Source organism: Megascapheus bottae, chromosome 15, assembly GCF_031878675.1.
Source record: "Megascapheus bottae isolate mThoBot1 chromosome 15, mThoBot2.hap1, whole genome shotgun sequence".
Lineage (NCBI taxonomy): Eukaryota > Metazoa > Chordata > Mammalia > Rodentia > Geomyidae > Megascapheus > Megascapheus bottae.
Genome location: NC_143523.1, coordinates 21753481 through 21780278, shown reverse-complemented (window position 1 = coordinate 21780278; position 26798 = coordinate 21753481). Strand labels below are relative to the sequence as shown.

The 26798-nt window shown below is 37.8% G+C and overlaps 1 protein-coding gene across 10 annotated transcripts in view; it reads left to right on the top strand.

Moving 5' to 3' along the window:
* The window catches only part of Btrc (beta-transducin repeat containing E3 ubiquitin protein ligase), a 152324-nt gene that overhangs the window by 57664 nt on the left and 67862 nt on the right, over window positions 1–26798 (top strand). For all 10 annotated transcript variants that reach the window (XM_090346044.1, XM_090346051.1, XM_090346047.1 and 7 more), the window contains one exon: window positions 16962–17039. In XM_090346044.1, the coding sequence (XP_090202170.1) occupies window positions 16962–17039 (78 nt within the window). The remainder of the gene's footprint in view (window positions 1–16961; window positions 17040–26798) is intronic.

Sequence of the window (26798 nt, the reverse complement as noted above, 5' to 3'; positions counted from 1 at the left end):
ATCTCTATTTACAATCCCTGGGACTTAGTATTTAGAACTTAATCACAATTAGGCTAAGGGTTTGTATGTCATAGAAACATATTAAAGGTATCTTATTTTTAAATGTAATAAAATTTATTGCCAAGTTAAACATTGAGACCAGTAAGTTTAAAGGTGTTAGGATATCTTACATATAAACAATTATGCTTTAAGAATTTATATTCATGGAGCTGGGAGTGTGACCTGGTGGTAGAGTGCTTGCCTAGCATGCAGGAACCCTGTGGGTTTGATTTCTTGGTGCCACATATACAGAACAAAGCTAGAAGTAGTGCTCTGGCTTTAGTGGCAGCGTGCTAGCCTTGAGAAAGCTCAAGGACAATGCCTAGGCCCTGAGTCCAAGCCCCAGGACTGACACCCCCCCCCCCCAAAAAAAAGAAAAAGATTATTCATGCCAGGTGCCAGTGGCTCCTGCCTATTATCCTAGTTATTCAGGAGGCTGAGATCTGAGGATTGGGGTTCAAAGCCAGCACAGGCATGAAACTCTGTGAGACTCCTATCTCCAGTTAACTACCAGAAAACTGGAAGTGACACTGTGGCTGATGTGATAGACTACTGGCTTTGAACTGAAGAGCTCAGGGACAGTGCCCAGGCCAAGAGTTCAAGCCCCACAACTGACAAAATCAATCTCTACTTGTTTAAAATTTAATTTTAGTACAATTTTGAGGAAATTTGAATCTCCAAAAAGAGCTATGTAATTTATTTTATTATTTATTTATTTTATTATTTTTAGTATGTATTTGTGTGTGTATGTATGTATGTATGTATGTATGTATGTATGTATGTATTTATTTATTTATTTTTGGTGCCAGTCCTTGGGCTTGAACTCAGGCCCTGGTGCTGTGTTTGAGGGTTTTTTTGCTCAAAGCTAGTGTTCTGCCATTTGAGTCACAGCTCCACTTCTAGGTTTTTGTTGGTTTAATGGTAGATAAGATTGTCTTCAGATCTCAGCCTCCTTCGTGAGTAGCTAAGATTACAAATATGAGCCACTGGTTCCTGACTCTTACATACCTTTTAAGAGAGCAATGATGATTCTGAAGAGGATAGCATTTGTTATAGTGCCTCCTGCTGGTAGATAATAGATTTTTAATCTTTGTGTCTTTGATGTTGGTAGTACCCACTTGAGATTTGGGGGTTAAAGTTAATTCAGGGCTTCTGCTAAGTTTATCTTTGGAAGAGTCTATTGCATATAAGGTATAAAGTACTTCTTTAAACAGTCTATTTCTAGAGTCTAAATTGTCTTGGGACCAGCGTTTGATATAAAAATTCATAGAAACTTGTTTTTCACAGGATGTGGTAACTCCTTGCCATAGTGCTGTAGTGTTAAAATTCACATTGGCCAGGTTGTTCTGTAAATTAAACACTGACAGCTACCCTCAGGGGAACAGCCAATGTATTTATGATGATGTGCTGATTACACAAAATACACTGCAAGCAGAAAACAGCTGCAGAGAACAAACCTCTTAAAAAGAATACAATTACAAATAGCACCCTCAGTATTTCTAGTGGTGAGTGTGGAATACAGCATGCTAATGCAGGTTTCTTAGTCTGCCTGAAAACAAATCTGAAGGAGATAAGTTAAATTATGGTTGAATGCACATGTGGTGTCAACACAATAGTGCCCACATTGAATTTCTGAAAAGCATGGCTAGTAGTACACAGGTTTCAGGTGTGTCTTATGTCTCCCCTGTTCTGGTTTTGTTAGATTTTATCAGTGTTTTACTTATGTAGAGAAAGGGTATGTCAGGCTTTAAGGTGATAAGGATTTCAGACACTTGAAATCACATTATGAACGCGTTCAGGAGAATATCTAAGTTGTGGCTAACATTTTCTGGTAGAAACTCCTATGTGTTATGGTTAGACATCAACATTCAACTTGAAGATACAGCTCTTTATTTTCAGCATTATTAATGGCTTTGAAGATAATTTGCCCTTGGAATTAATAAAGGGAGTCATGACTCTTACCTGGGGTAAGATCTTTCTGATGTCTTAGATTCTGTTTTACAGGAATTTTGTGTTTTAGGATTGCATGCATGTATATTTTCAGGAGTATCATTTGTCTCTTTTCCTTGCATATTATTGGCCATATTCATATAGAAAAACAGTCTTCCTTGTTCTAGCTTCTTTTGGTTACAGCTAAGGATTAGTATCTTTAAAATATATCTCAACTGCTGACCGTGCTACTGTTTAAATCAGTAGAAAATATGTTGATCTTCCACAACATTAATTTACTCAAGCCAACTATAAGGCATATCAGAGAAACATAGTGATTGGAAACAGTTCACTTCACCCGCCTGAAACTAAGAATCAACTCTTCTGTCTATGGATCACTGGTATGTAATAATCGACTATTATTGGTCTGTCTGTTGGTCTTTTTTTAAAATCAGTTTGGAACCTCCTGGAGTTATTTTCTTACTCTGCTGACATCAATCCCATGTGGCAGAGGAGTTGTGTATAATCACTTTGGTTTAATCAATAGAATAATTGATAAACCAGATAAGATTTAAACTGATTATAGCCCCAACAGAATTCCCTAGAGGCCTTGGACTCTCTTAATTTTGACATGTGTGTTGTGTACCCTGAGGATGAAGTGCAGTTTGAATTATCTGTTTTTATTTGCTTAATGACGGGGAGGGTGTTAAAGTCAAATGTTTAATTAACCCAGCAATGGGCTGCGTTGTCACTTACACACAGCTGATTGAGATATCTCATGGAGAATACTGAATAGGAATGATAATGTGGCACTGGGACGGAAGATTGCTTTTTCAATCCATTTGCTGGGTCACTGCTTTGAATGTCTTATTGGATGAAAGGCATTCAGCCTGGAGAAAAAATTCAGCATTTAAGTACATTTTGTTCTCTTCTCTCTTTGTAGCCCCCCTCCCTGCTCAGAAGTTAACTAAAACAAATATGTTCTAGGTTTAATAAGCCATTCATGTACTAGTAAGAGATCATGATAGTCAGTAGCCTCAAGCGACATAATTTCTTACAGAAACAAAAATTCTACAAGCCTCCAAGGTATTCTGAATGTGAACTCTTTTGTCCCTCATATCCCTTGCCATTATTGTGGGGTTGTCTTTGGTTACTTGTCCCTTGATTCTTTCTGTAGGGATTTTTAGATTAATAATTACTTCTAGGGCCACAGGCAGACCTTTTTCTCCTAAAGAAACAAATTCTCTAGTACATTTTTATTATTTCATCCAGCTGTTTCTATTTGGTTGTGTTTTTTAGCCCAGTATTATTATATGATTGTGACACTATTCAGTTAAAAATTTGAAATAAGGTTCTTGCTTCTATTATATAAGAATTCAGTGTTATATATATTTTATTCTGTTGAGGCAATTTGCTTTCTATATAGACTTAAAACTTAAGCCAGAAGAGTTTAATAACCCAATAGCTTGCACTTGAAAAAGGAAGTCTAGTACAACTGCTTAAACATCTAAAAAAAAGCAGTCTAAGAATTTTAATAACCACACTCACAATAATAATAATGATGATAATAGCAGTAATCTCACATTAGCTATAATCAAATGTAAAGTTCTTTGAAAGATTATGAGTAAAACTTAAAATGATCATAACTTTCCTTCTATACCTTTTGTGTTTCTTTATTCTGTCCTCCAAAGATCAGAACTAGGAATTTACTTTTTTCCTTTGCTTTAATCATTTGTATTCCAGAGAGCACAATAGGGAGAAAGGTATAAGATTGATTTTTTTTTTTTAATGTGTGTCCTCTTGAAAGTATAGTGGGAGTTACAAAGCAATAGAGAAGAATGCAGCTAGTTTTCAGGCACAGGTTGGACTTTTGCGGGTCAAGATAGACCAAACGACTAGAGCTTATCTTGAGGGACACAAGTAATACACCGAATATAGAGCAGCTATTTCAGGAATCATGTAGGTCATTTAATTATCCATTATGATTGAGTGGCTAATGCTCTTTTGGCAATTACATGACCTCTGTTATTCCTAAAACCTTTTTAGGTTCTCATGGGTTGAATGACCCACCAGTCAGTGCTCTCAGACTTCAGAAACTCAGAAGGAAAGGGGATGTTGGGGACCACTGGAATTTAGAAAAGTCTAGGCTTTCTTTACTGACTGCTTCCGATCCAGAATATCCATTTTTACAGCAGTCAATGATAGGTAACTGGTTTTGAATTTGACTATTTCCTCATTGTCTTCAGGACCAAAAAAATTTCATTGATTTCTACAAGAGGGAATTTTTTTTTCCCCCCAGTCCTGGGCTTAAGCTCAGGGCCTGAGCACTGTCCTTGGATTTTTCTCAAGGCTAGAGCTCTACCACTTGAGTCTCAGCACCATTTCCGGCTTATTCTAAGTATGTGGTACCAAAGAATTGAACCCAGGTCTTTGTGCATGCTAGGCAAGCACTCTACCACTAGGCCAAACTCCCGGCCCCGTACAAGAGGGAATTTTGGCATACAAATTAATGCCACAATTGTCTAATATATAATGAAAAACTTTGTACTATAAGAACAAGTGCTGGGGGGAGGGAAATGGAGACAAAAACATGAAAAGGGGTATCGATGTGCGAGGAATAATCACCTACTACCTGATGAATGTAACTGAAACCCCCTCAATACATTATCCCAACAATAAAGAAAAAAGAACAAGTGCTATGTTATTTAAATTAGTGTTTGAAATTAATCTCTTCCACCATCAAATTCTCAAGTTAGTGGAATATTTTTAAAAATTCTATAAAACAAATTATTTTGGTGACAGTTAATAACAGATCTTTTATTTAAGTGAATCCAGTTTGAATTTTTGTGCTAAAATGATAATTAAATGGTCACTCAATGAAAACCACAATAATTTAGGAACATTTGAATTAATGTTCCTGTCTTATTTTTGTTTTTTTATTGTTGGGACAATGTAGAGAGAGGTTACAGTTGCATTTGTCAGGTAGTAGGTGCGTTACTTCTCGAACACTGCTTATTTTTCTTAGATCAACAAAAGAACATTAGTATCTACTCCTTCACTACTACTAAATAATGGTAAAATTTAACTGATTATTAAGACTTTTGAGATAATTCTGTGATTATGTAGCCAGAAGACAGGAGTTGTGACATGGAAAGTAATGATAATCTAATTGTAGACTATCAGCAATTGCAAACAATTTTGCATAATAGGCAAAATGGAAAATTAGAGGTGTATGTAGCTAGTCTCTAGCATACCAATTATTTCTATTGGAGGGAGGAAAAAAAAAACATTTAAATTCTGTTACTCCTCAAAGAGCATTATTTTAAACAACAACAAAAATCCCTAAGAGATTGTTTATCCCTTGGACAATAAAATTAACTCATCCTCACATCTTACCTAAGTTAATCTGTTTGGTTTTACTTTCACTTTGTTGTTTGGTAATATTAACAGATGAAGATATGTATTAATGTATGTCTTCCACCTTTAAGCAATATAGAACCTTCTTAGCCAGATGCCAGTGGCTCACACCTGTAATCCTAGCTACCCAGGAGGCTGAGATCTGAGATCACGGTTCAAAGCCAGCCTGGGCACTAAGAATCCAAGAGACTCTTATCTCCAATTAACCATCAGAAAACAGGAAGTGGCACTGTGACTCAAGTGATAGGGCTGTAGCCTTGATCTGAAGAGCTCAGGAATAATGCCCAGGCCCAGAGTTCAACAGAGAGAGAGGGAGAAGGGGGGAGGGAAAGAGGAAGGGGGAGAGAGGGACGGGGAAGGTGTAAATTCTATTAACTGTTTACTATTTTATAACATACTTTGGGGGCTGGGAGTTTAACCTAGTGGTAGAGTGCCTGCCCAGCATGTGCGGAAGACCGGGTTTGATTCCTTGGTGCCAAATACGTAGAAAAAAGCCTATCACATACATAGAAAAAAGCCGGAAGTGGTGCTGTGGCTCAGGTGATAGCGCTCTATCTAGCCTTGAGAAAGCCTGAGGACAGTGCTCAGGCCCTGAGTTCAAGCCCCAGGACTGGCGCATTTCTTTTCACTGATGTTTATAGGTTTTTAGTTCCCAAGGCTGAAGAGTATGGTCCAGCATAGGTCTTCAAGTGTATATATGAGCCACAGAGCCACTTCCAGTTTTCAGATAGTTAATTGTAGATAAGAATCTCACAAGGACAGGGAGTTTAGCCTAGTGGTAGAGTACTTGCCTAGCATGCACAAAGACCCGGGTTGGATTTCTTGGTGCTACATGCATAGGGAAGAAAAAAAAAAAGAATCTCACAGACTTGCCTCCCTAGGCTGGATTTGGACTGTGGTCCTCAGATCTCAGCCTCCTGAGCAGCTAGAATTACAGGTGTGAGCAAGAGATGCCCAGCTAGTGTTTCTAATTTTAAAGACTGTACAAGATTCTATAAACAGTGGGAATAATAAGATGATGAAATAACAATAAGGCAAAAAAAGAGTATGATTAAATAAGGGGCAGTTCAACAATAATGATATAGACATAAATCTTAATCTAGCAAAGTCTTTTACCACAATGTACTTTCTTTTATTTTCTCTTTTTTTTTGGGGGGGGGGGGGAGGGGAGTTCATGGCGCTTGAACTCTGGGCCTAGAAGCTTTCCCTGAGCTCTTCAGCTCAAGGCTACCACCCTCCCCCTTGAGCCACAGCCCCACTTCCTGTTTTCTAGTGATTAACTGGAGAAGAGAGTCTCATGGCGTAGGCTGTCTTTGAACCACGATTCTCAGGATCTCAGCCTCCTGGGTAGCTAGGATTACAGGTGTGAGCCACCGCGCCTGGCTTATAATGTACTTTCGTGTGGGCAATTTTGTTTTTATTCCAAAATGGTAGATACTTAGGGACCATAGTGTTTACTAGATTAAAGAAATCTTGTTTCTTCAAGACATATTTGGACTGTAGTAAAATCACACCAAGGCAAGGAAAATATCCAAGATGAGCAAAGTCATTTAACAAGAAGCAAACCCAAACCCCAAAAAACATTCAAAAAGAAGAATGACAGAAATAACATTTCATTAGTAAAAGATTTGGGCTCATATCTTAAGGATTCTGTAGTTCTCCACACTCTCCTGAGAAATCAGCAAAGTCTACATAATAGTGTCTTTGGGTTACAGAAATAACCATCTATCCTTACTAGAAGATGTAATTTTGCCTCAATTCATCTAGGATGAATATGATGATCACTGGATAAAATATTAAATATGGCAACAATGAAAACCATATAGAGAATAAAGCATTCTTTTTAAGATTTATTTAGATTTAAAGATAACATTCTTGTACATATAAATTAAAGCTAGTTATATTTTTTGTCACATCCTAAGTTTATTTTGCTTTCTGAACTCCTCCCCCAGTGGATTTATATTTGTTTCACTGTGCTTATATGGCTCTGTGTACATTTTTATGTTTTAAGTAATATAAATATGTAAGAAACTTTCTAAGAATTAGTTGTTTGACAAGAAAAACAGCCTGTGGTTGTATATTAGATGGACTACATTGCAAGCCTGTTTGGGATGGTAAAATGTTGAGTCCATATTATTATAAATATTTATTAGTTTGATGACTGTAATGTTATTTTAAGCAGAAAAAATGGGGGGAAATCTACATACTTTTAGCATACTAAGTTTCGCTTTTAAACCAAGGGTTAAGAGCTAAAAAAATCTTTAGAGATTAAATGGACTGTTGCTTCTGATGTGAAACATATTAACATGATAAATTATTTTATATACTCAGTCATTGCTAATTTGATATTAAAACCTTTGATTAAGAAGTCACAAAGTAAATAGATTCAGACAACTGTGTAATACCCCTCTTCTTCCTAAAACAGATGTAATTGTTTCAGGTACTTAGGGGAAGGTTCCTCCATAGTGATTGACATGACTCTCTTTCTCAGGTATATACACTTTTAATGATGAAATATAAAAATATTACATTGAGATATTTTCTGACTTGAAAATTAATGAAAGTAACATTGCTTGTTCATATCCTGCTTTGTCACTCCCTGGTGCAGTTCATCTCTTCAGTCCTTATCAGAGCATCTCAGTGCTTAGTTGAGCCTGTTTATCTTAAAAGAGCAGTAGGCAGGGCTTTTAAGGGAGTAAGCTACATGTTCCAGTATAACAGTCAGCAATGCTTTTGATGTAAAAACATTTGATCTCTTACATTAACAGCCCATGTCACTGTGATAGGAGGACAGTATAGCTGAGCTGTTGTACAGTTTTCTGTTATTTTACCTTTGAAATAACTGTTAGTGCTACTCCATAATCTTTGTGTATAAAATTGTATATTGGCTGTCCCTCCTCACCCCCCAGGACTCGTAAGTAAACAAGGTGATATATGTGGCTGGGGGTGGTAGTAGCATTTTCTTGGCTTGTTTGAAATAATAGCAGTCTCTATCTAAAGGTGCTTTTTGTCAGATTCTCAATGGTATGCTGCCTGACTTCATATAGATTTGAAGATCTAGCAGTCTCTTATAGCAATTTTTGTTTGTCAGCTACTATATGTGCTCAGTAATTATTACTTATGAACTTTTATGTCTTCTTTCTTTAATAATGAAGCATTTAGATTTTACAAAACTTTGACTTTACAGATTCTGTACAATTTTCCAAAGCAAACAGTTTGCATAAGTTATTAAATATGGATAAGCAAGAATTTAAGGGCTGTATTTGTTAAAATACTATTTTGCTTTATGTAAAAGTATTGTTAATTTTTGTATTAGGAATGGCTGACACTTTCTCTTTAAGAACCTCTTTTTTTAATGATAGAACAGTAGCTTACTGGGCCGGGAGTTTGTCCTAGTGGTAGAGTGCTTGCCTAGCATGCACGAAGACCCGGGTTTGATTCCTCGGTACCACATACATAGAAAAAAGCCAGAGATGGTGCTGAGGCTCGAGTGTTAGAGCTCTGGCCTTGAGAAAGGCCAAGGACAGTGCTCAGGCCCTGAGCTCAAGCCCAGGACTGGCAAAAAAAAAAAGAACAGTTGCTTACTGTAATAGAGGTAGGATGGCATCAGATAATTCTAATCTTCTGTTTTCAAAATTGGATACTAACAGAATTAGTACTTTTAATTTAAGCTTTAACATATATACCACTTGTGTGTATTGTATGTATGTATGTCTTATACTTCTATATATGTATATTTGTATCAGCTACTACAAGCGTAATTTGTAAAAGGTAGCCATTTATGTGGGGAATTCTTCTAAATATTGAATGTGTTGTGTTTTGACACGACATAGTTGTAACATCTCTGAACATGGAAAGTACTTTGTATTAGCTATAGGTGTTAGAGCAGTAGCATCTTTTAAGAATGTGTGCTTGCAAATTCTGGCTTGTGAGGTAGTGACAAGTGTTTGCCTGCATAGACAATATATTTTTCCCCTTGAGGTCCCCACACACCTAGTTTCCCTCAAGCTCATCATCTCTGTCAGGTTAATCAATAGGCACCGTATGGCAGAGGGTCAGTAATCAGTGTCATCGTGCCTTTAAATCGTGTTGAAAATTTGCTTAAAGCCTGGGCCAATTAACATCGAGATGATGAATGGATGGGAAGATGGGAAGAGCCTGCCGCTCAGGGGCTTTGTGAGGAGGAGATGCTCAGCTGTTGAGCAGCAGACACCAGCGAATAAAATCAGCCATTCATGTGAGCTCAGTCCACCCACTCTTAATGATAATGTCAATCTAGCAAAATATATACACATTGGAGTTGTCATGAGTTCATAAATCAAAGGAGTTTGTCAAAGGCATTCAGATTAACGAGGCAGCAGCAATAACAAGTCAAATTTGCATAGAGAATTGCTCGAATCTCAGTAAATTATGATCCTGTTTTTCATTTGATTATTTGCTAATGTCTCAAGAGGGAGAATGATTATATTAGCATGCAAAATCTACTCCAGAAGTAGAAATCTGAGGTATAGAAGACCAGCACACTATGACAATTAATCAGTTTCTGCATACTAGCATAAATGCACAAGGCCTAGAAATGAACTTCTTTTTTTATTATTATTTCTCCTTGCTACTGATCCAAATGGTTCAGCTTGACAGAGACTTTATATTGCTTTAACAGTGTTCTGAATTGTGCCTGCAGGCAAGACATAGTTATGCAGCTATAACCAACCTATCCATCTGCCAACCAGATTGGAATTCTCCTATCCAAGGCTTCCATTAACCCCCACTGACAGCTCCAAACAGGATTAAGAATTTGGAAGCATAAAAAAATAGTTGTTGTTTGCAGATACACACAATCCCTTTGCATTTTGAGAAAGACTGCATCTGTAGTGTTTTATAATTAGTATTGGACAATGTAACTGAGGGAAAAACCTACTTGGCACTTTTTTGACTTCTGTCACAGGGAACAAGGCAGTCGTAATGGAAGTCCTGTTTGTATCAGAGACTGTTTTTATTCTGTACAGTTTCTAGTACTGTGCTTACATTAGCATATTGCCAGAAAATAGCACTCTTTGAAAGCTTTAACTGGTGGATCTGTTGAAGTTTAGAAATGTATGGAAGTTTTGTTGTGGTTGTGGCTTAACAAAATATAATGATTGTAAATGTACTGGAGAAGCACTATGTATGAAAACACAACCAAATGTATTATCTTATGAAGGTAGTTCGGGTCTTCAACTCGCTTCAACTTGTATCTTAGAAGGATTAATTAAAATTTAAGTATACACATTTATACAATTTTTCATCTTTCATTGAAGAGTTTTTATGATTTTATTCAGCTAGATAAACATTTTAAAATTTATTAAAAATCAACTGTTCCTGTTTTTTTAAGCTGTAAATGTCTGGGGGCTAAAATTAATTTCAAATAATTAAAGTTAATGGAAAAAAAAGATTAATCCAGTTACTTTACTTGCTAGGAAAGTTCATTATAACCATGATGTGTCCAACTAACTATTAGAAATTAGTCTCAAAATTTTTACTTCCTGTGGGTTGTCATTCTTCATGATGACAAGCAGTTGGATTCACTTTTTAAAATGGACTCAGATTCATTGTCATAATTCATCACAATTTATCTCTTTTGCTGAAATGGTAATGTCTCGTCTTCTCCAATGAAAAATGTGACACCACTGGAAAATATTAGTTCTAGTTTTGGAACTGATTAATTATAACACATTTATTCAAATAGGCTGCCAATATTGTACCATCCAACCTTGAGCAAGGTGCTTATTCAAAGATTATTTTAAGCCGTTATGATTGATTTGACTTTTTTCATCACAGTGTAAATTAGTTTAGTATCAAGAATTGTATGTTCAAATAGATAACTGAAAACAGTAAATACACTACTTACTAAGTCCAGGATAATGTTGTTCTGTGACTCTGCCAGATGCTATCATAAAAATAATCTTTACTTTTTTTGGGGGGGGCCCCAAACCTTTGAAAAGGTAGAAGTACTTTAATTGACCATGAAAGAATGTTACATCCTAGATGAAGATTTGACAAACTTCTATAAAGTATTTTATGGGTAGAGGAGGACCCCTGTTGTGACTATTTCACCTTGACTACTGTAGCTTGAAATCAGGCATAGGTAAAAGGTAAATGCATTGCATTTACCGTATTATGTCAGAGTGACATAAATAATAGGATGATAATGTTATAGTTGGGCTATCACTTAAGTTTCTTTGAAATGAAAACTACTTTTAAGCCAGCTGGATGATGTCTGTCCAGGTTTTTAGCTATTTATTGAGCATACATTATTTGTATGTTATGTCATAATGTACTTAGTGGTAGAGAGAGCTGTAAGACCCCCAGTAAACTTTTGTTCTTCCTGTTAGTTGAGAATAACAATGCTGAACTATGTCCGAGTGCCAGATTTTGTGAATCAAGACACTAAAATGTTAAAAATTTCTAGTACCATAAGATGGAAGAGTGATTGTGTAGTTTCTTAGAGAAAATGACAGTTGAACATCATTTCAATAATGTATGAGACTTGCATAAATTAATCTTCTTGTGTTTATAAGCATCAGGTAAATTAGAGTATAGGATCCATCCAATGTAAGGTTTCAAGATTACATCAACTATTTTTTTTTGGAAGGGGGGTCATTCGTAGGACTTGAATTCTGGGCCTAGGCTTTGTCCCTGAGCCCAGCTCAAGGCTGCCACCCTACCCCTTGAGCCACAGTGCCACTTCCAGTTTTCTGGTGCTTAATTGAAGGTAAGAGTCTACGGACTTTGAGCCTTGATCCTCAGATCTCAGCCTCCTGAGTATCTGGGATTATAGGTATGAGCCACCTCGCTTGGCCTACATCACATTTTTGTGAGACTTTTTTGAAGAGACTTTGTTTAATAGGAACAGAAAACATGTGGAAGGAAATGGCAATATAACATGATAGAAAATTCTGGTCTAGAACTTCATTTTTGATTTAAAAGAACCACTAAGGCTTTTTGTTTTGTTTTGTGCTGTGCCAGTACTGGGGCTTGAACTAAGGATGCTGTCACATAAGCTTTTTTTCACTCAAGGCTAGTGTTAACACCACTTGAGTAGAAGCTCTGCTTTGGACTGTTTGCTGGTTGATTACAGGTAAGAGTCTAATGGTTTTTTTCTTCCCAGACTGGTTTTTGAACTTTATCCTCAGATCTCAAACTAGTGAGTAGCTAGGATTACAGACATGAGCCACTGGTGCCTGGCCTTCACCCCCCAGCTGAGGACTGAAATCAGCCTTGCACTTGCTAGACCAGTGCTCTTCCACTAAGCTAAATCCCCAACTCCACTTCTTTTTGATCAGTGCTGGGGCTTGAACCCAGGGCTTGGGCACTACTGTTGGGTTTTCTCAAGGCTAGAGCTCTACCACTTGAGCCATAGCACCACTTGTGGCTTTTTCTATGTATGTGGTACCGAGGAATTGAACCTGGGTCTTTGTGCATGCTAGACAAGCACTCTACCACTACGCCAAACTCCCAGCCTCCCATGAGACTTAATCAGTTAACCACCAGAAGCTGTGGCTATGGGGTAAAGTGCTAGCCTTGAGCTGAAAAGCTCAGGGACAGAGCCCAGGCCCCCTACAACAACAACAACGAGAACAACATGGAGCTGTGGCTCAAAGTGGTAAACCACTAGCCTTAAGCAAAATTGCTCAGGGACCACCCTGAATTAAGGCCTACAACTGACAAAAAGTAAAATTCTTTTTTTTTCCTTTTCCTTTTCTTTTTCTTTCTTTTTTTTTTTTTATTAAATTGACTCTTGATAGATAAGATTGGGAAAGAAAGATGGCTAATATAATATACATGAAGGGTATGAGAATTAGCAAAAGTAAGCCCTGCAAGGTAGAATACTTCTGAAATCCTAGCACTGAATAAGAGTAAAAGCACAGGGAAGAGTGCTTATTTTGATGAACGATGGAATATAAATGATGCAGACACTTTCCTGAGATGTCCTGCCTGTGTTCTAGCAGTATTTCCTCTTTGGCATTATCTTCTCTAAACCTTGTTATACCCTCCTGTGTCACAACCCTAAAGCTTCCAGTTTGAAGTTAAAGTTGTCCGTAAAAAAGACTTTTTTGTTGGGTCCTTTTTCATTCTAAGGTATTTAACTAGGCCAAGAAAAAAAAAAAAGGTAGTATAAATGGTAACAAGTTATGTATAAACTTTTCCAGAAGTATTTTTATAGAATGCTCTTGGTAGATTATAGTTAAACAAGAAATATAAACAGATGTAGCAAATTATTTTCTAAAATGTTATGTTTGATGTGTTGATGGTTTTAGCAGTCAAGTTTCCTTAAGGTTGACTTACTATTAAGTGATAGAATATGCTATATTTTTTCCCTCCTAGTACTTTGCACTTATAGAAACTTTTTTTTAATGTCAAAATGTTTTGTTTCAGATTTGACTTAACTTTTTTAAAAAGTTGTATTTTCATTATAAAAGTGATGTATTATTATTGTATTTTTATTATAAAGGTGATGTAATATAAAGGTTACATAGGTAACTGCAATCCTTAGATCTCAGCCTCCTGAGTAGCTAGAATTACAGGTGTGAACCACCACACCCAGCGTATTTTGACTTCTTTTTATTTTTTATTATTTATTTATTTATTTTTGTGGGTCATGGGGCTTGAACTCAGCCTGGGCGCTGCCCCTGAGCTCTTCAGCTGCAGGCTAACACCCTACCCTGGAGCCAAGCCTCACTTCCCATTTTCTAGAGGTTTTTTGGAGATAAGTCTCAGGTCCTTTTATGCCTAGGCTGGCTTTGAACCTTGATCCTCAAACCTCAGCTTCCTGAGTAGCTAGGATTACAGGCATGAGCCACATCGTAGCTGACTTCTTTTTAGGAAAATTGAAAGAATAATATAAAGAATCCTTTTTACATGCCTCATACAAATGTCAATATTGCCGTATTTGTATTATCTTTATCCAAACACATGTATCTTCACATATATTCACTTACATATTTTTTTTTCTAAACCAGTTGGGAGTTTCTATAACAAGGACATTGTCTTTTTTTTTAATTAAAGAATTTACTAACATTGATTTTTACATCATATTTCAAATGTCATGTTTAACAAGTATTCAAGAAGGGAATCTCTATATACAATCACTGGCACTTAGATTTTAGAACACAATTAAAATTAAGCATTAATCTATGTAATAAAACCTTATCTATGTCTTTTATTTTTTTTATTTTTTGGTGAGTCCTGGAGCTTGAACTCAGCCTGCATGCTGACAATGAGCACTTTAGCTCTAGGCTACTGCCCTACGCCTGGGCCTGGACATTATCCCTGAGCTCTTCAGCTCAAGTCTACCACCCTTCCCTTGAGCCAAGCCCCACTTCCCATTTCTAGAGGTTAATTGGAGATAAGAGCCCTTTTATGCCCAAACTGGCTTTGAACCTTGATCCTCAGATCTCAGCCTCCTGTGTAACTAGGATTATAGGTGTGAGCCACTGCATATGTCTAGGACATTGTCTTAAACAGCCATGTACAGTAGGGAATGGGAGCCATGGCTCAAGTGCTAGATAGAGTACCTGCTTAGCAAATGTGAGGTCCTGAGTTCATAGACAGTACTGCATACACACACACACACACACACACACACACACACACAGAGTATAAAATATCAAAATCAGGGAATTGAATAGACTAACAAACTCTCAGTAGTATATAGTTTAGTAGTGAAAATAAGCAATCCTAATTTATGAAACAATATGAATAGTGTTAAGTTGAGGGGAAAAGTTCAAATCCAAAAGGTTATATATTGTATGCATGTTTATATGACATTCTAGAAAAGACTGGTACTGTTGTAAAAATAATCTTTGGGACAGGGTTGACTATGAAGTAGCCTCACAAAGAAAATTGAGTATTGGTAGAACTGTTTCATACCTTGATCATAGTGTAGTTATACAAGCATATACAATTGTCAAAACTTATAAAACTATACACTAAAAACAGCTGATTATTTTATAATGACGTTGGCTTGATTGTTTTAGTAAAGACAGATTTAAGTTTTATGGGATTTGCCTCAGTTTGAGTTAGTCTGATAATTTTTTTGGCGGGGGGGGGGGGGGGAGTGGGGGGAAGGGGTGTCATGGGGCTTGAACTCTGGGCCTTGGTGCTGTCCCCGAACTCTTCAGCTCAAGGCTACCATCCTATCCCTTGAACCACAGCCCTGATTGCCATTTCTAGAAGTTAATTGGAGATAAGAGTCTCAGGGTTAGCCCAAGCTGACTTTGAACCGTGATCCTCAGACCTCAGCCTCCTGAGTAGCTAGTATGACAGGAATGAGCCACCGCACCCAGCCTGATGTTTCCTTTTGAATAGGATTTTGGGCAAAAATACCTCAGAACTAACTGTAGGTTGTTCTCAGTATGTCATATTAACAGGTTCATCATGTTTTTTCATTCTAAGATTTCTATTTTTATGTTAATGAAAGATATATTGAGATTATATAACTATCTTGCTATTTGTAAAACTTTCACCTGATAACTTTAGCATTCATCCACAATTATTGCCTGTCTCAACTAGTTGCACCCATAAAATAGAGTTTATTGGATATAATTGAGCTGCCAATCCTTATTGGGATTCCTCATAGCAGAGGATGCCAGTAGTGTGAGTGTGTGACTGACTTCTCCTGGATGTTGGAAAGGCTTTTCCAGACCACTGGGGTGACTACTGATCTTCCTTCCTGCTGTCACAACTAGAGCTATTCATCTCCTGCTCATTTCCCTTTCACTGTTAGGGCAGCATCTATTCATTGGCTCTGGTATCTGTGCTGGATTTTGTTTTCTGATCAAGTACCATGGCTTGAATTTAGGGCCTCACACTCATCTTTTTGTCAGTGTAGTTAGTTCTTTACTATTTGAGCCACACCACTACCTACTTGTTGCTGGTTAGTTGGAGATAAGTCTTTTGGAGCCCCGTGTTGATGGTTCGCACCTCCTAGGTACTCAGGAGGCTGAGATCTGAGGATCACAGTTCTAAGTCATCCCCGGAAGGAAAGTCTGTGAGACTTTTATGTCTAGTTAACCACCAAAATGCCAAAAGTGAAACTATGGCTCAAGGGATAATATGCTAACTATAACTAGCCTTGAGTTGAAAAAAAGCTCTGCAGGAATAGTGCCCAGGTCTTGAGTTCAAGATCTAGTAACTGATAAACATATACAAAAGAACTGTGCTTCTTTTATTGAAGAAAAAAGATCAAATTTGAGAAAAAAATTATATTTTAGAACCTAAACGGGATCTCTGTCAACCAGATATTGGCTCCCGTCCTCCCCCCAAAAAACGTAAAACAAAAAAAACTTAACTACTTAAAAGAGAAGGTATGTGCTAAAATAGGTCAAATATCTACCACCCAGATCCCTATGTACATTTTATTTATATACATGGACATATGTTTCCCTTTTCATGTGTATGTCTGTATATATATAAATCTTCAAATGTGCAAATATACATGGCGTTCTAGCTTAGAATTAGAAATGTAATTCAGTTTACTCTCACAGAATAAGATTGAAGATAATGAGAACTGAATTAAAGCTTACTTTCTTTCACAGAATTCCTCAGAGAGAGAAGACTGTAATAATGGCGAACCCCCTAGGAAGATAATACCAGAGAAGAATTCACTTAGACAGGTATGAAATTCAGTCTTAACTTAAAATAAAAGCTTCCAGTGACAAAAGACAGGAAACCCTTGACTTGCCATTCTTTAAAAATTGGAGCTTGAATTAAGAGTCCTATACTCTGAAATTGTTCTGGCTATCACCATCAATTCCGATCAAGTAATACACTTTCCCCATAATTTCTGAAACACCCTAATTATCAAGTACAGAATAGTCAATTAGCTATATATAGTAAATACTGAAAATCAAATAAAATAGTTTCTTGTTTGGGAAAAATGAATAATTGATGTTAAACCATATTTCCCTTCATAAATTCAGGTTATCTTTCTTTTTACATTTATTTATGCATGCCAGTCTTGGGCTTGAACTCAAGACCTAGGCACTGACCTTGAGCTTTCTCAAGGCTAATACTCTACCACTTGAGCCATAGCACCACTTCCAGCTTCTTCTGTATATATGTAGTACTGAGGAGTCAAACCTTGGGCTTTGTGCATTCTAGGTAAGCACTCTACCTCTAGGCCACACTTCTGGTCCCTTTTCACTTTTTAAAAATTTATTTATTTATTTATTTATTTTTACCAGTCCTGGGGCTTGGACTCAGGTCTAAACACTAACACTGTCCTTTGGACTTTCCTCAAGGCTCGTGCTGTACCACTTGAGCACCACTTCTGGCTTTTTCTGTGTATATGGTACCGAGGAATTGAACCCAGGGCTTCATGCATGCTAAGCAAGCACTCTACCACTACACCACACTCCTGGCCCCAACCCTTTTTATTTTTCTCTGTGTCAGGTCTGAGGCTTGAACTTAGGACCTAAGCCCTGTCCCTGAGCTTGTTTGCACAAGGCCAGTATTCTACCACTTTAAGCCACAGCTCATTGGTGTTGTCTCACTTTGAACCATGGTCCTCAGATCTCAACCTTGAGAGTAGATAAGATAGGATTGCACACATGAGCCACTGGTACCTGGCTAGTAAAAAGAACTTTAACTTGCTTGCACTTAAGGCATTGTTTTACAGTAGGAACTCTAGGGTGTAAAAGAAATTTAATACTTGTTCATCATGAACATATTTACTGAATTTTCACAATGACTCTTGCCAAATTGCTATGATTTGCTTTCCATTTTGTTGGTAAAGAAAATGGAGGCTTAAAAAGATTAGATTTGCTAGGTGCCGTGGCTCACGCCTGTAATCCTAGCTACTCAGGAGGCTGAGATCTGAGTATCAAGGTTCAAAGCCAGCCTGGGCACAAAAGGACCTGAGACTCTTTTCTCCAACTGGCTCCTAGAATTGGGGCTTGGCTCAAGGGTAGGGCAGCAACCTTGAGCTGAAGTGCTCAGGGACAATGCCCAGGCTGAGTTCAAGCCCTATGACCCACCAAAAACAACAACAAAAAGAAGGTTAGGTTTGACTGTAGTCTGCAGGTTTTTGTTGTTGTTGTTGTTGTTGACAGTTTGCATAGTGTTTACTTTGAGGGAAAGTATGGGACACCATGTCACATCCTTTTTCTTTTTTAAATTTGCAAACATATTTTTTCCCCTACATATATGGTATTGAAGAATCGAAGCTAGATCTTTGTACATGCTAGGCAAGCCCTCTACCACGATGCCAAACACCCTGGCCCTGCAAACATCTTTCTTGAGAGACACTGTGCTAGACCTGGGGGGGTGGGTGGCAGGGGAGGGCTGAACTCAGGACCTGGGCACTGTCTTTAAGCTTTTTTCTCCAAGGCTAGCACTGTGCCACTTAAGCCATAGCTCCACTTCTAGCTTTTTGGTATTTTAGTGGAGATGAGTCTCATGGACTTTTTTGGCCCAGGCTGGCTTTGAACCCCATCCTCATCTCAGCCTTCTGAGTAGCTAGATGTGAACTACCAGCAACCAGCACTTTTTTACTCTCCCCACACCCCACCCACACTATTTTTGTTGTTGTTGTTGATGATGGGGCTTGAACTTTGGGCCTGGTCGCTGTCCCTGAGCTCTCAGCTCAAGGCTGTTGCCCTACCCCCTGAGCCACAGGGCCACTTCAGGTTTTCTAGTGGTTAATTGGAGATAAGAGTTTCGTGTCTTTAGTGCCCGGTCTGGGCACTTCGAACCATGATCCTCAGATATCAGCCTCCTGAGTGGCTAGGATTACAGGCATGAGCCACCATGCTGGTCTACTTTTTTTCATTTTTGATGGCAGTTCTAGGGCTTGAACTCAAGGGATACAGGCTAGGGCTGTAACAATTTGAGTCACAGCTCTCCTCCTTCTCCTCCTGCTCCTCCTCCTCCCTTTTCCTCCTCCTCTTCTTCCTCTCCCTCTCCTCTTCCTTCCCCCCGCCCCTTTTTTTTCTTTTTTGTAGTTAGTTGGAAATAAGAGTCTTAAGGACTTTCCCGTTGGAGCTGGCTTTGAACCAGTATTCTCTGATTTCAGCCTCCTGGGTATCTGCAGATTTCCACTTTTTAATAAAACCAGTTGTTTTAAATAAAATTGAGTCAGTTCTCAAAGCTTTGTAAATAAACGAACAAATGATCTCTAATTGATGTTGACACAGTTTTAGTTTTAATTATTTGGAGATAAACACCTGATCTGTAAATCCGAGTCAGTTGAACAATATTGAGTAAGATAAATTTAGAAGTGAAAATATTTTGCCCACTATACAGAAACAACTTGTCAGAAAACAATGACACAACAAAAAGTTTTGGCAACTTTATTTAAGCTAACAAACGAATTTTCACTCTGCAAAGTTATAAATTAATTTTAATAGGCTGATCCAGATGGTCCATTTGGAGAATGGATAGGCTGATCTGTTGAAAATTAAACTAAATTTATCTCTCTCATACTTCAAACTGAAGCAAGAGAGAATCGTGCCTATTAAGTCCAGCACATACAGATGGACCAGCAGGTCACACATGGGACTAATCTGATTCATTTTAAAAATAAATGCATACATTATCGAATCATCTACTTGCAAGATCTGCTGTGTGCAGTATTTGAAAGAGATTTAATGTTTTTTTTTTCTGCCGCAGTTTTAGCAGATTCTTTTTACTATCCTTCCGCTACTTTAACACCCTTCCTCTCTCTCCCTCCCCCCAACTCTTGTGCTCCAAAATGTTTTTCCTAATATCTGTCATTCAGTGTTGAGATCCAAGCTCTGGAGATTAATTAGGTCATGGAGCTCTTCCCCCCACCCCCCCCAACCCCCTTTGTAAAGGGTTTTATCTCCATTCTCTTTGTGAAGAGCATGAACTCAGTGTTCTTGGAAAGAGAAATGGCCTTTAGAAACAGGGAAGTAGGAGATCCTCCTGGGGCTTCGTCTTTTAGCTTCTGGGTGTTTTAACAGCCCCATGAATGCAGATTTGTCAATTTATTGCAGTGCCATCTGGTTTTTTGCTGGAACCAGATTTCTGTTGGCTTGTGTCTGTCTATTGTGGTGGTCACTCCCTAGGAGCTTGCCCTCTGAGTCTCCAGGAAGAGTGATGAATAGCAGGGCTCAATAGAAGCAGGTCACAGGGCAGCTGTCCAGGCCCTGAACTTGATTACCCCACTGCTGATTTTTTTTTTTTAAGGTAGGACATAATATACAAACTGTTTAAACTCCTTTTCTTGCTCTTTGTCTGTTTTGCTGTTTTTGATGGCAAAAAGATGTTATAGTCACCTTGTACTTAGTTTTGGTATAAATAAGATTTGTATTATGTGGCCCAGTCTCTTTAATTTGAAATTTGTTTTCAGATACTTCTAATGAAATTTTAGGAACTCTTCTCATTGATCATAAAGTTTTATGTTCTAACAGTTTAAGGTTATTTTAAATTAACTACAGTTTGTTTATATAATTATTTTTAAAATTTTGCCATTATTTATAGGATATAGCCATCACATGTTAATTTGGAAAACTTTAAATATTGGAGGAGCTGAAAGGTCACTGTAATAATTTGTAAAGATATTAATAGACCTATAATAGACTATTAGTAAACAACTTTTTTCTGAAAATTTGACAAATTCCTTGAAAAATTCAACTTAAAAAGAACATAAGGTGAAATGTTTAAGTGCCCTGTATCCATTAAATAAAAAATTAATTAAATTTAATTGTTAAAAATGGTTTTACTGGCAAAAATCTGACAAAATTTTTCTTAAATTGTTACTATAAAGGTGATGTACAGAGGTGTTATAATTACATAAATCAGGTAAAGAGTATATTTCTTTTTGGTAGGAATAATGACAATTTTATGAAAATCTTTTCTGAAAATAGTGAAGATGAATACTTATTCACTTGTACAAGGCCATCATAGTAATTCTGTCATCCTACAGAGAAACAAGCTGGAGAGGAAACATTGAAGGGAAAACATCTCTCTGTATTTCAAAACCATTTTATATACCTGCTTTTCCCTCCCTCTCTCCTCCTTCCTCCCTCCCTCCCTCCCTCTCCCTCTCTATCTTCCTCTCCCTCCCTCCTCTCTTTTTTAGCGGGGGGGGGGGGGGGGGTACAGCAGAACTATATCCTTTTGGAGAAAGTTAATGTTCCTAGTTTTGGGATAATCCTTTCTCCTAGCTTTAAGAACTTTAAAAGAAATGTACTATAAAGTGGATACAGATTTTTTTCTACTTTTGCTCTAAAGTGTGAAGCCAAAGAGACCATAATCACTTGTAGTAGCTTTTATTCATATTTGTTATGGAGGGGCAGTCCTGAAAGGGTACATGAATGTACTCATTGCTTCTGAAAATGTAATATTATAGCATGCAAACTCTTCTTTACTTCACATTGCTGCTAATAGGATCTGTCAGCATTGCCTTTCTCTGTAATTGAGTAAAATTGTGACCGTTGCCTAATCCCTTTCCCATCCCCCACTCTCTTTGTGTATGTGTCCACTTACCATCCTGAGAAGTGGGCAGTGATAAATAAAGCATTGAGTAGAGCTCTCTCAACTCTTTGAAAGCAGCATGATTCCAGCCCTCTAGTTATATTTCTTTAAGTGTTTACGTTTTCCTGTATTCTTTCTCTTGTGTAGCTGGAACCCTGGGGATGCAAAGCCATGAGAGAGGCCAAGAAGCTAACAAAGTAGCTGTCTCCCTTGTTAGCTTGTTCCTTTATTCTTTAAAAACAAGATAAAAACCATCTGGCTCAGGGCATTACATTTTCCTCCTCCATGCACCTCTATAGATGGAGACTTCACCTGCAGTGAGGGTTTACATTGATTAGAGAGGGAGCAGTAATTCAAGCTTCCATCCTCTTCAAGGATACTTTGCAGTCTTTAAAGGTGCTGACCCACTGAGTTAAACTGTCAAGGGAGGATAAAAAAGTATCTTCATCCCAGGAGGTAACAGCTGCCAGGTTTTCAACACCTTACACACTGCTGGAAAAAAATGTCACAATTGTCAGCTGAAAGAAAAATACCCCTGTTGTCATTTTCTGTTAATGGCCTGGCCTTATAAGAAGGAACTCCATAAGCCCCTTAGAAGAAATAAGGGACTGTTTTCCATTCTCCTATCAGATTCCCACTGCCCTCAAAAAATTCCCATATTGTTCTAAACATCACCTTAGAGTAGAGCTACAAAACCACCAATGAGAACCTTAACGTTAAGTCAGCCGGTACATGCATAGAAGTTTGACGGGCATAGTTCCTTTCTCCAGTTGGATGAGTAGGAAGAAAAAGTACATCATGGATACAGAAAATGACATTATAGTGTATATTTAAATAACAACAGAATAATTCATAAGCCAGTGAACTGAGAGAAAACATACTGTATTTCTGTTCTTCAGAGGACAGTTTGTTTTCAAGACACATCCAGAAGGGTAAATACTGACACTTCTTTTTTCAAGAGAGTCATTTCTTCCTGGGCGGGGCGGGGGGGGGGACTTCATATAATTTACTTTTTTAAATAACTCTGTAATGTTTGTATATGTTGGCATTCCCTTCTTTCTGATTTGATTGATAGGAGGAAAAGGCTTAATGAAGTCCCTGCTATCAGGCAGGTAGTTTTTTTTCTGTTTGTTTTAGGTTAGTCATTTTAATTGTTTTGAGTAATTAGAAGGTACACACAGCCAAGGGAGCTTTGTTCTGATAATTGCTCAAGAAAAGCCATTCCCTGTATGCCATTGCTTTGTGTTAAGGCACTTCTCCCTCTAGTGGCAATAGTAAGCACTTTGGTTTGGCAGTAGGCAAGGTGTAATTGCAATATGACAAACTATGCTTAAGGGAGTATCTTGTAAATACTTTAGTTTAGGGTTTGTCATTATTTCATTATATATGTGCTGTGTGCTTTTACCCCATGAAACTTCCTACCTCCTTTTCCCCCTCCTTTGAAGTGCTTTGGGCTTTGGATGGAAAAAAATTGCCTGAAATGTTTATTAAAAAAGAAAAAAAAACAGAGACATAGTGCATTCTGGGTAATGTTTTGCAGCTTGACTTAATTTTAGTCATCTGTTTTAATTACCTATTTATAAAAATGCTTTTGCATTTGTAGACATTATTTAATACTTTGGAAGAATAGCCTCATTTGAAATAAATAAATAAATTGTACATCTTTTAAATAGTCCATGTAAAAGACCTTAAAGGTAATTAATGTAGGTCTCTTAAGTAAGACAAAAGTGATCTTTCTGAATCTGATGAAGTGATTTGTTTATATAACTTCCCACTTCTGCTGAATCCTTCAGAGTCTAATAACATTTTTTTTTTAAACGTGGTTTGGCAATTTGTGCCTAGCTACAAAAACCCTTCTTCAAAAAGAAGCAGTTTAACAACCAGCTTTCTTAAAATTACTTGGAGGAAAGAAGACTATATAGGGGGTTGATGTTTTGTTTTATTTTTATTCTAGTGTAATCATTCTTTGATAAATTGTGTAATCATTGACTTAGTAGAAAAAAATATTGAACTCCTGGGTTTCAATGACCATAAAAAGTGTATTTTCATATAGAGAGTTGAGATCTGTGAATAAATTATGAAAGAAATAGCTTATATGCTGGTCAAAGTCCATATGGGCCCAATTCATTTTGTGTTCAGTGCTTAATCTGTATTTATCATTAAAAAGAAAAGAAAAAGGAAGGGGAAGCCAGTGAGAAGGAGCCTATTGTGCTTAGCTGCAGGAATCCTTTAAAAAAAAAAAATCTATCCTTAAGCAAAATAAGAAACCAAAATCAGGTAAAGCTTCTCATCTTTGAATAGGATTCTGTAGCATCTGTGTGACATTTTTAAAGCCCAGCCCCAGCTTCCCTAGATGTCACTTTTTCTCTTAATATTCTTGCTTGGGACCATGATATGATGTTGCTATATATTTGAAGGTCCATGTTTCTACCACCCCACCCCCAATCACTTGTGGGTTTTATTGTACTATATCTTGCTTTGCTATAGGGCTGCTGAACAGATTTCTTAAGCAGCTTTTTGCAAGGTTAAAAGAATGCAGCATGGTAACAAGTTTGTGTCATTTTAAATATATACCTTCTAGTAAATAAGGAGAAGCCTGGCAATCAATCCCTTTTAGTGTGTTATATGTTTCACCTGACAACTAAACCCTCTATTGATTAGCCATTACTTTGTTAGATAATCCTATGTCATTGAATCCATTGTAAAAAATTAAACTCTTTAAAATGTTTTACCCTAGCAGCAATGTGAAAATTGAAAACTTGTTCAGAATTACAGCCTGCTTTCATAAAGAAGGTAGTTTTCAGCAAGGCATCTTACTGGTTTATGCTTATATACTTTATATGCAATATAAAAACGTATTAAAGTACTCCAACACAAAACTTTCTGCCTCTGGTTCAGCATTGAAGCTACCTTTACAAATGTTGCATGAGGACAGAACCCATCTTGTCTGAAGCTGTTATATTCACTAGCTTGATTTCAAGTGGAAGGAGTCTTACAAAATATTGAATATTTCAGCTTTTTTTAAAAAGTCCCATAGTGGTCAAAAGACCTGCAAGCTTTAGCTTACTTATCTGTTACTTAGTTTGGGGATGAGCAAGGTCATAGACCCATTTTGCAAATAAAAATTTAAAACGCCTACATCATTAGTCTCTTCTTACAATCAGGCAATCCCCTCAGACCTTGAATAGCTTTTCTGCATCTGTGTAATGTTCTGAACATCTTATACATTGTGTGTGTGTGTGTGTGTGTGTGTGTGTGTGCGTGCGTGCGTGCGCGCGCGCTGCGCGCGCGCACGCGCGCGCGCGTCTGTCATGGGACTTGAACTCAGGCCTAGACACTGCCTCTGAACTTTTTCAAGGCTAGTGCTCTATCCACCACTTGAGCCATATCTCCTCTTCTGGCTTTTTGGTGATTAATTGGAGATGAACCTCACCGACTTTCCTGCCCAGACTGGCTTCAAACCATGTGATTCTCAGATTTCAGCCTCCTAAGTAGCTATGATTACAGATATAAGCCACCAGTGCCCTAGTTGTGTTTTTGCTTGTAAAATAAGTTTATTATCATGAAGGTGCTATACCATTTCATAAGTCAAGTAATGAGCATAAGGCTTTTTGGACAATGTCACCCTTCCTTTGCTTTCCCCTTCCTGGCCCTGCCCACAGTTCATTTTCCACCATGACTACATTTGTTTCCCCTTCCTCCCTCCATTTCTGTTTCCCCTACCCCGCCACCCAGCCTACTCTAAAAAGGGGGGCAAAAAGAACAACCCCTCCCACACGAACCTAAACCCAAATACTACTACCACCAGTAACAACAAAAAAACTCATGCTTCCATTTCTATACCATTTTAGTGGCAAAAAGGCTGCATATGCTTTTTATATTTTATTTAAAACTTAAAAGAATCATATAAATATTAATTGAATAAATTGAGCTGGAGAAATCTGTCCCTGTAACTACCACATCATGATCAATATGTATACCATTTTGTTTAAGAATATTAATTCTTTTCTTCCTCCCTTCCTCCCTTCCTCCCTTCCTCCCTTCCTTCCTCCCTTCCTCCCTTCCTCCCTCCCTTCCTCCCTCCCTCCCTCCCTCCCTCCCTCCCTCCCTCCTCCTTTCTTTCTCTCTTCCTTTCTTTTTTCCTAGTCCTGGTGCTTGAACTCAGGGCCTGGGCACTGTCATTGAACACTTTTTGCTCAAGTCTACTGTTCTGCCACTTGAGCCACAGCGCTGCATCTGGCCTTTTCTGCCAAGGAAATCAAACCCAAGGCTTTGTGCATGCTAGGCAGGCACTCTACCACTAGGCCACACTCCCTGCCCAGAATGTTAATTCTTAATTGGAGAGAAGAGTCCCAGCAGACTTTCCTGCCTGGGCTGGTTTCGAACCAACTTCCTAAGTAGCAGGATTATAGTCCTGAGCTACCAATACCTTGCTAACGTTACCATTTTAACAATATTGAGTCTTCTTGTTGGTAAATGGTTTGTCTCGTTTGTTTTTCCTAAGCTGTTCTGTAAATGCTGTTTACTTATATAAAAGCCTAATAAATTTCTCACTTCATTCTCTTGTTACTAAGATGTAGAAACATAATTATTTTTGACTGTTGGCCTCATTTCCTGACACTTAGAAGTAAAGACAATTTGACTACTATATGCCTTTTGTCTTTTTCTATTTTTTTTTTTTTTTTTTTTTTGCCAGTCCTGGGCTTGAGCTCAGGGCCTGAGTCCTGTCCTTGGATTTTCTCAAGGCTAGAGCTCTACCACTTGAGCCTCAGCACCACTTCCGGCTTTTTGCTATGTATGTGGTACCAAGGAATCGAACCCGGGTCTTCGTGCATGCCAGGCAAGCACTTTAACCACTATGCCAAACTCCCGGCTCATGGACTTTCTGCCTGGGCTAGCTATGAACTGTAATCCTCATATCTTACCCTCTTGAG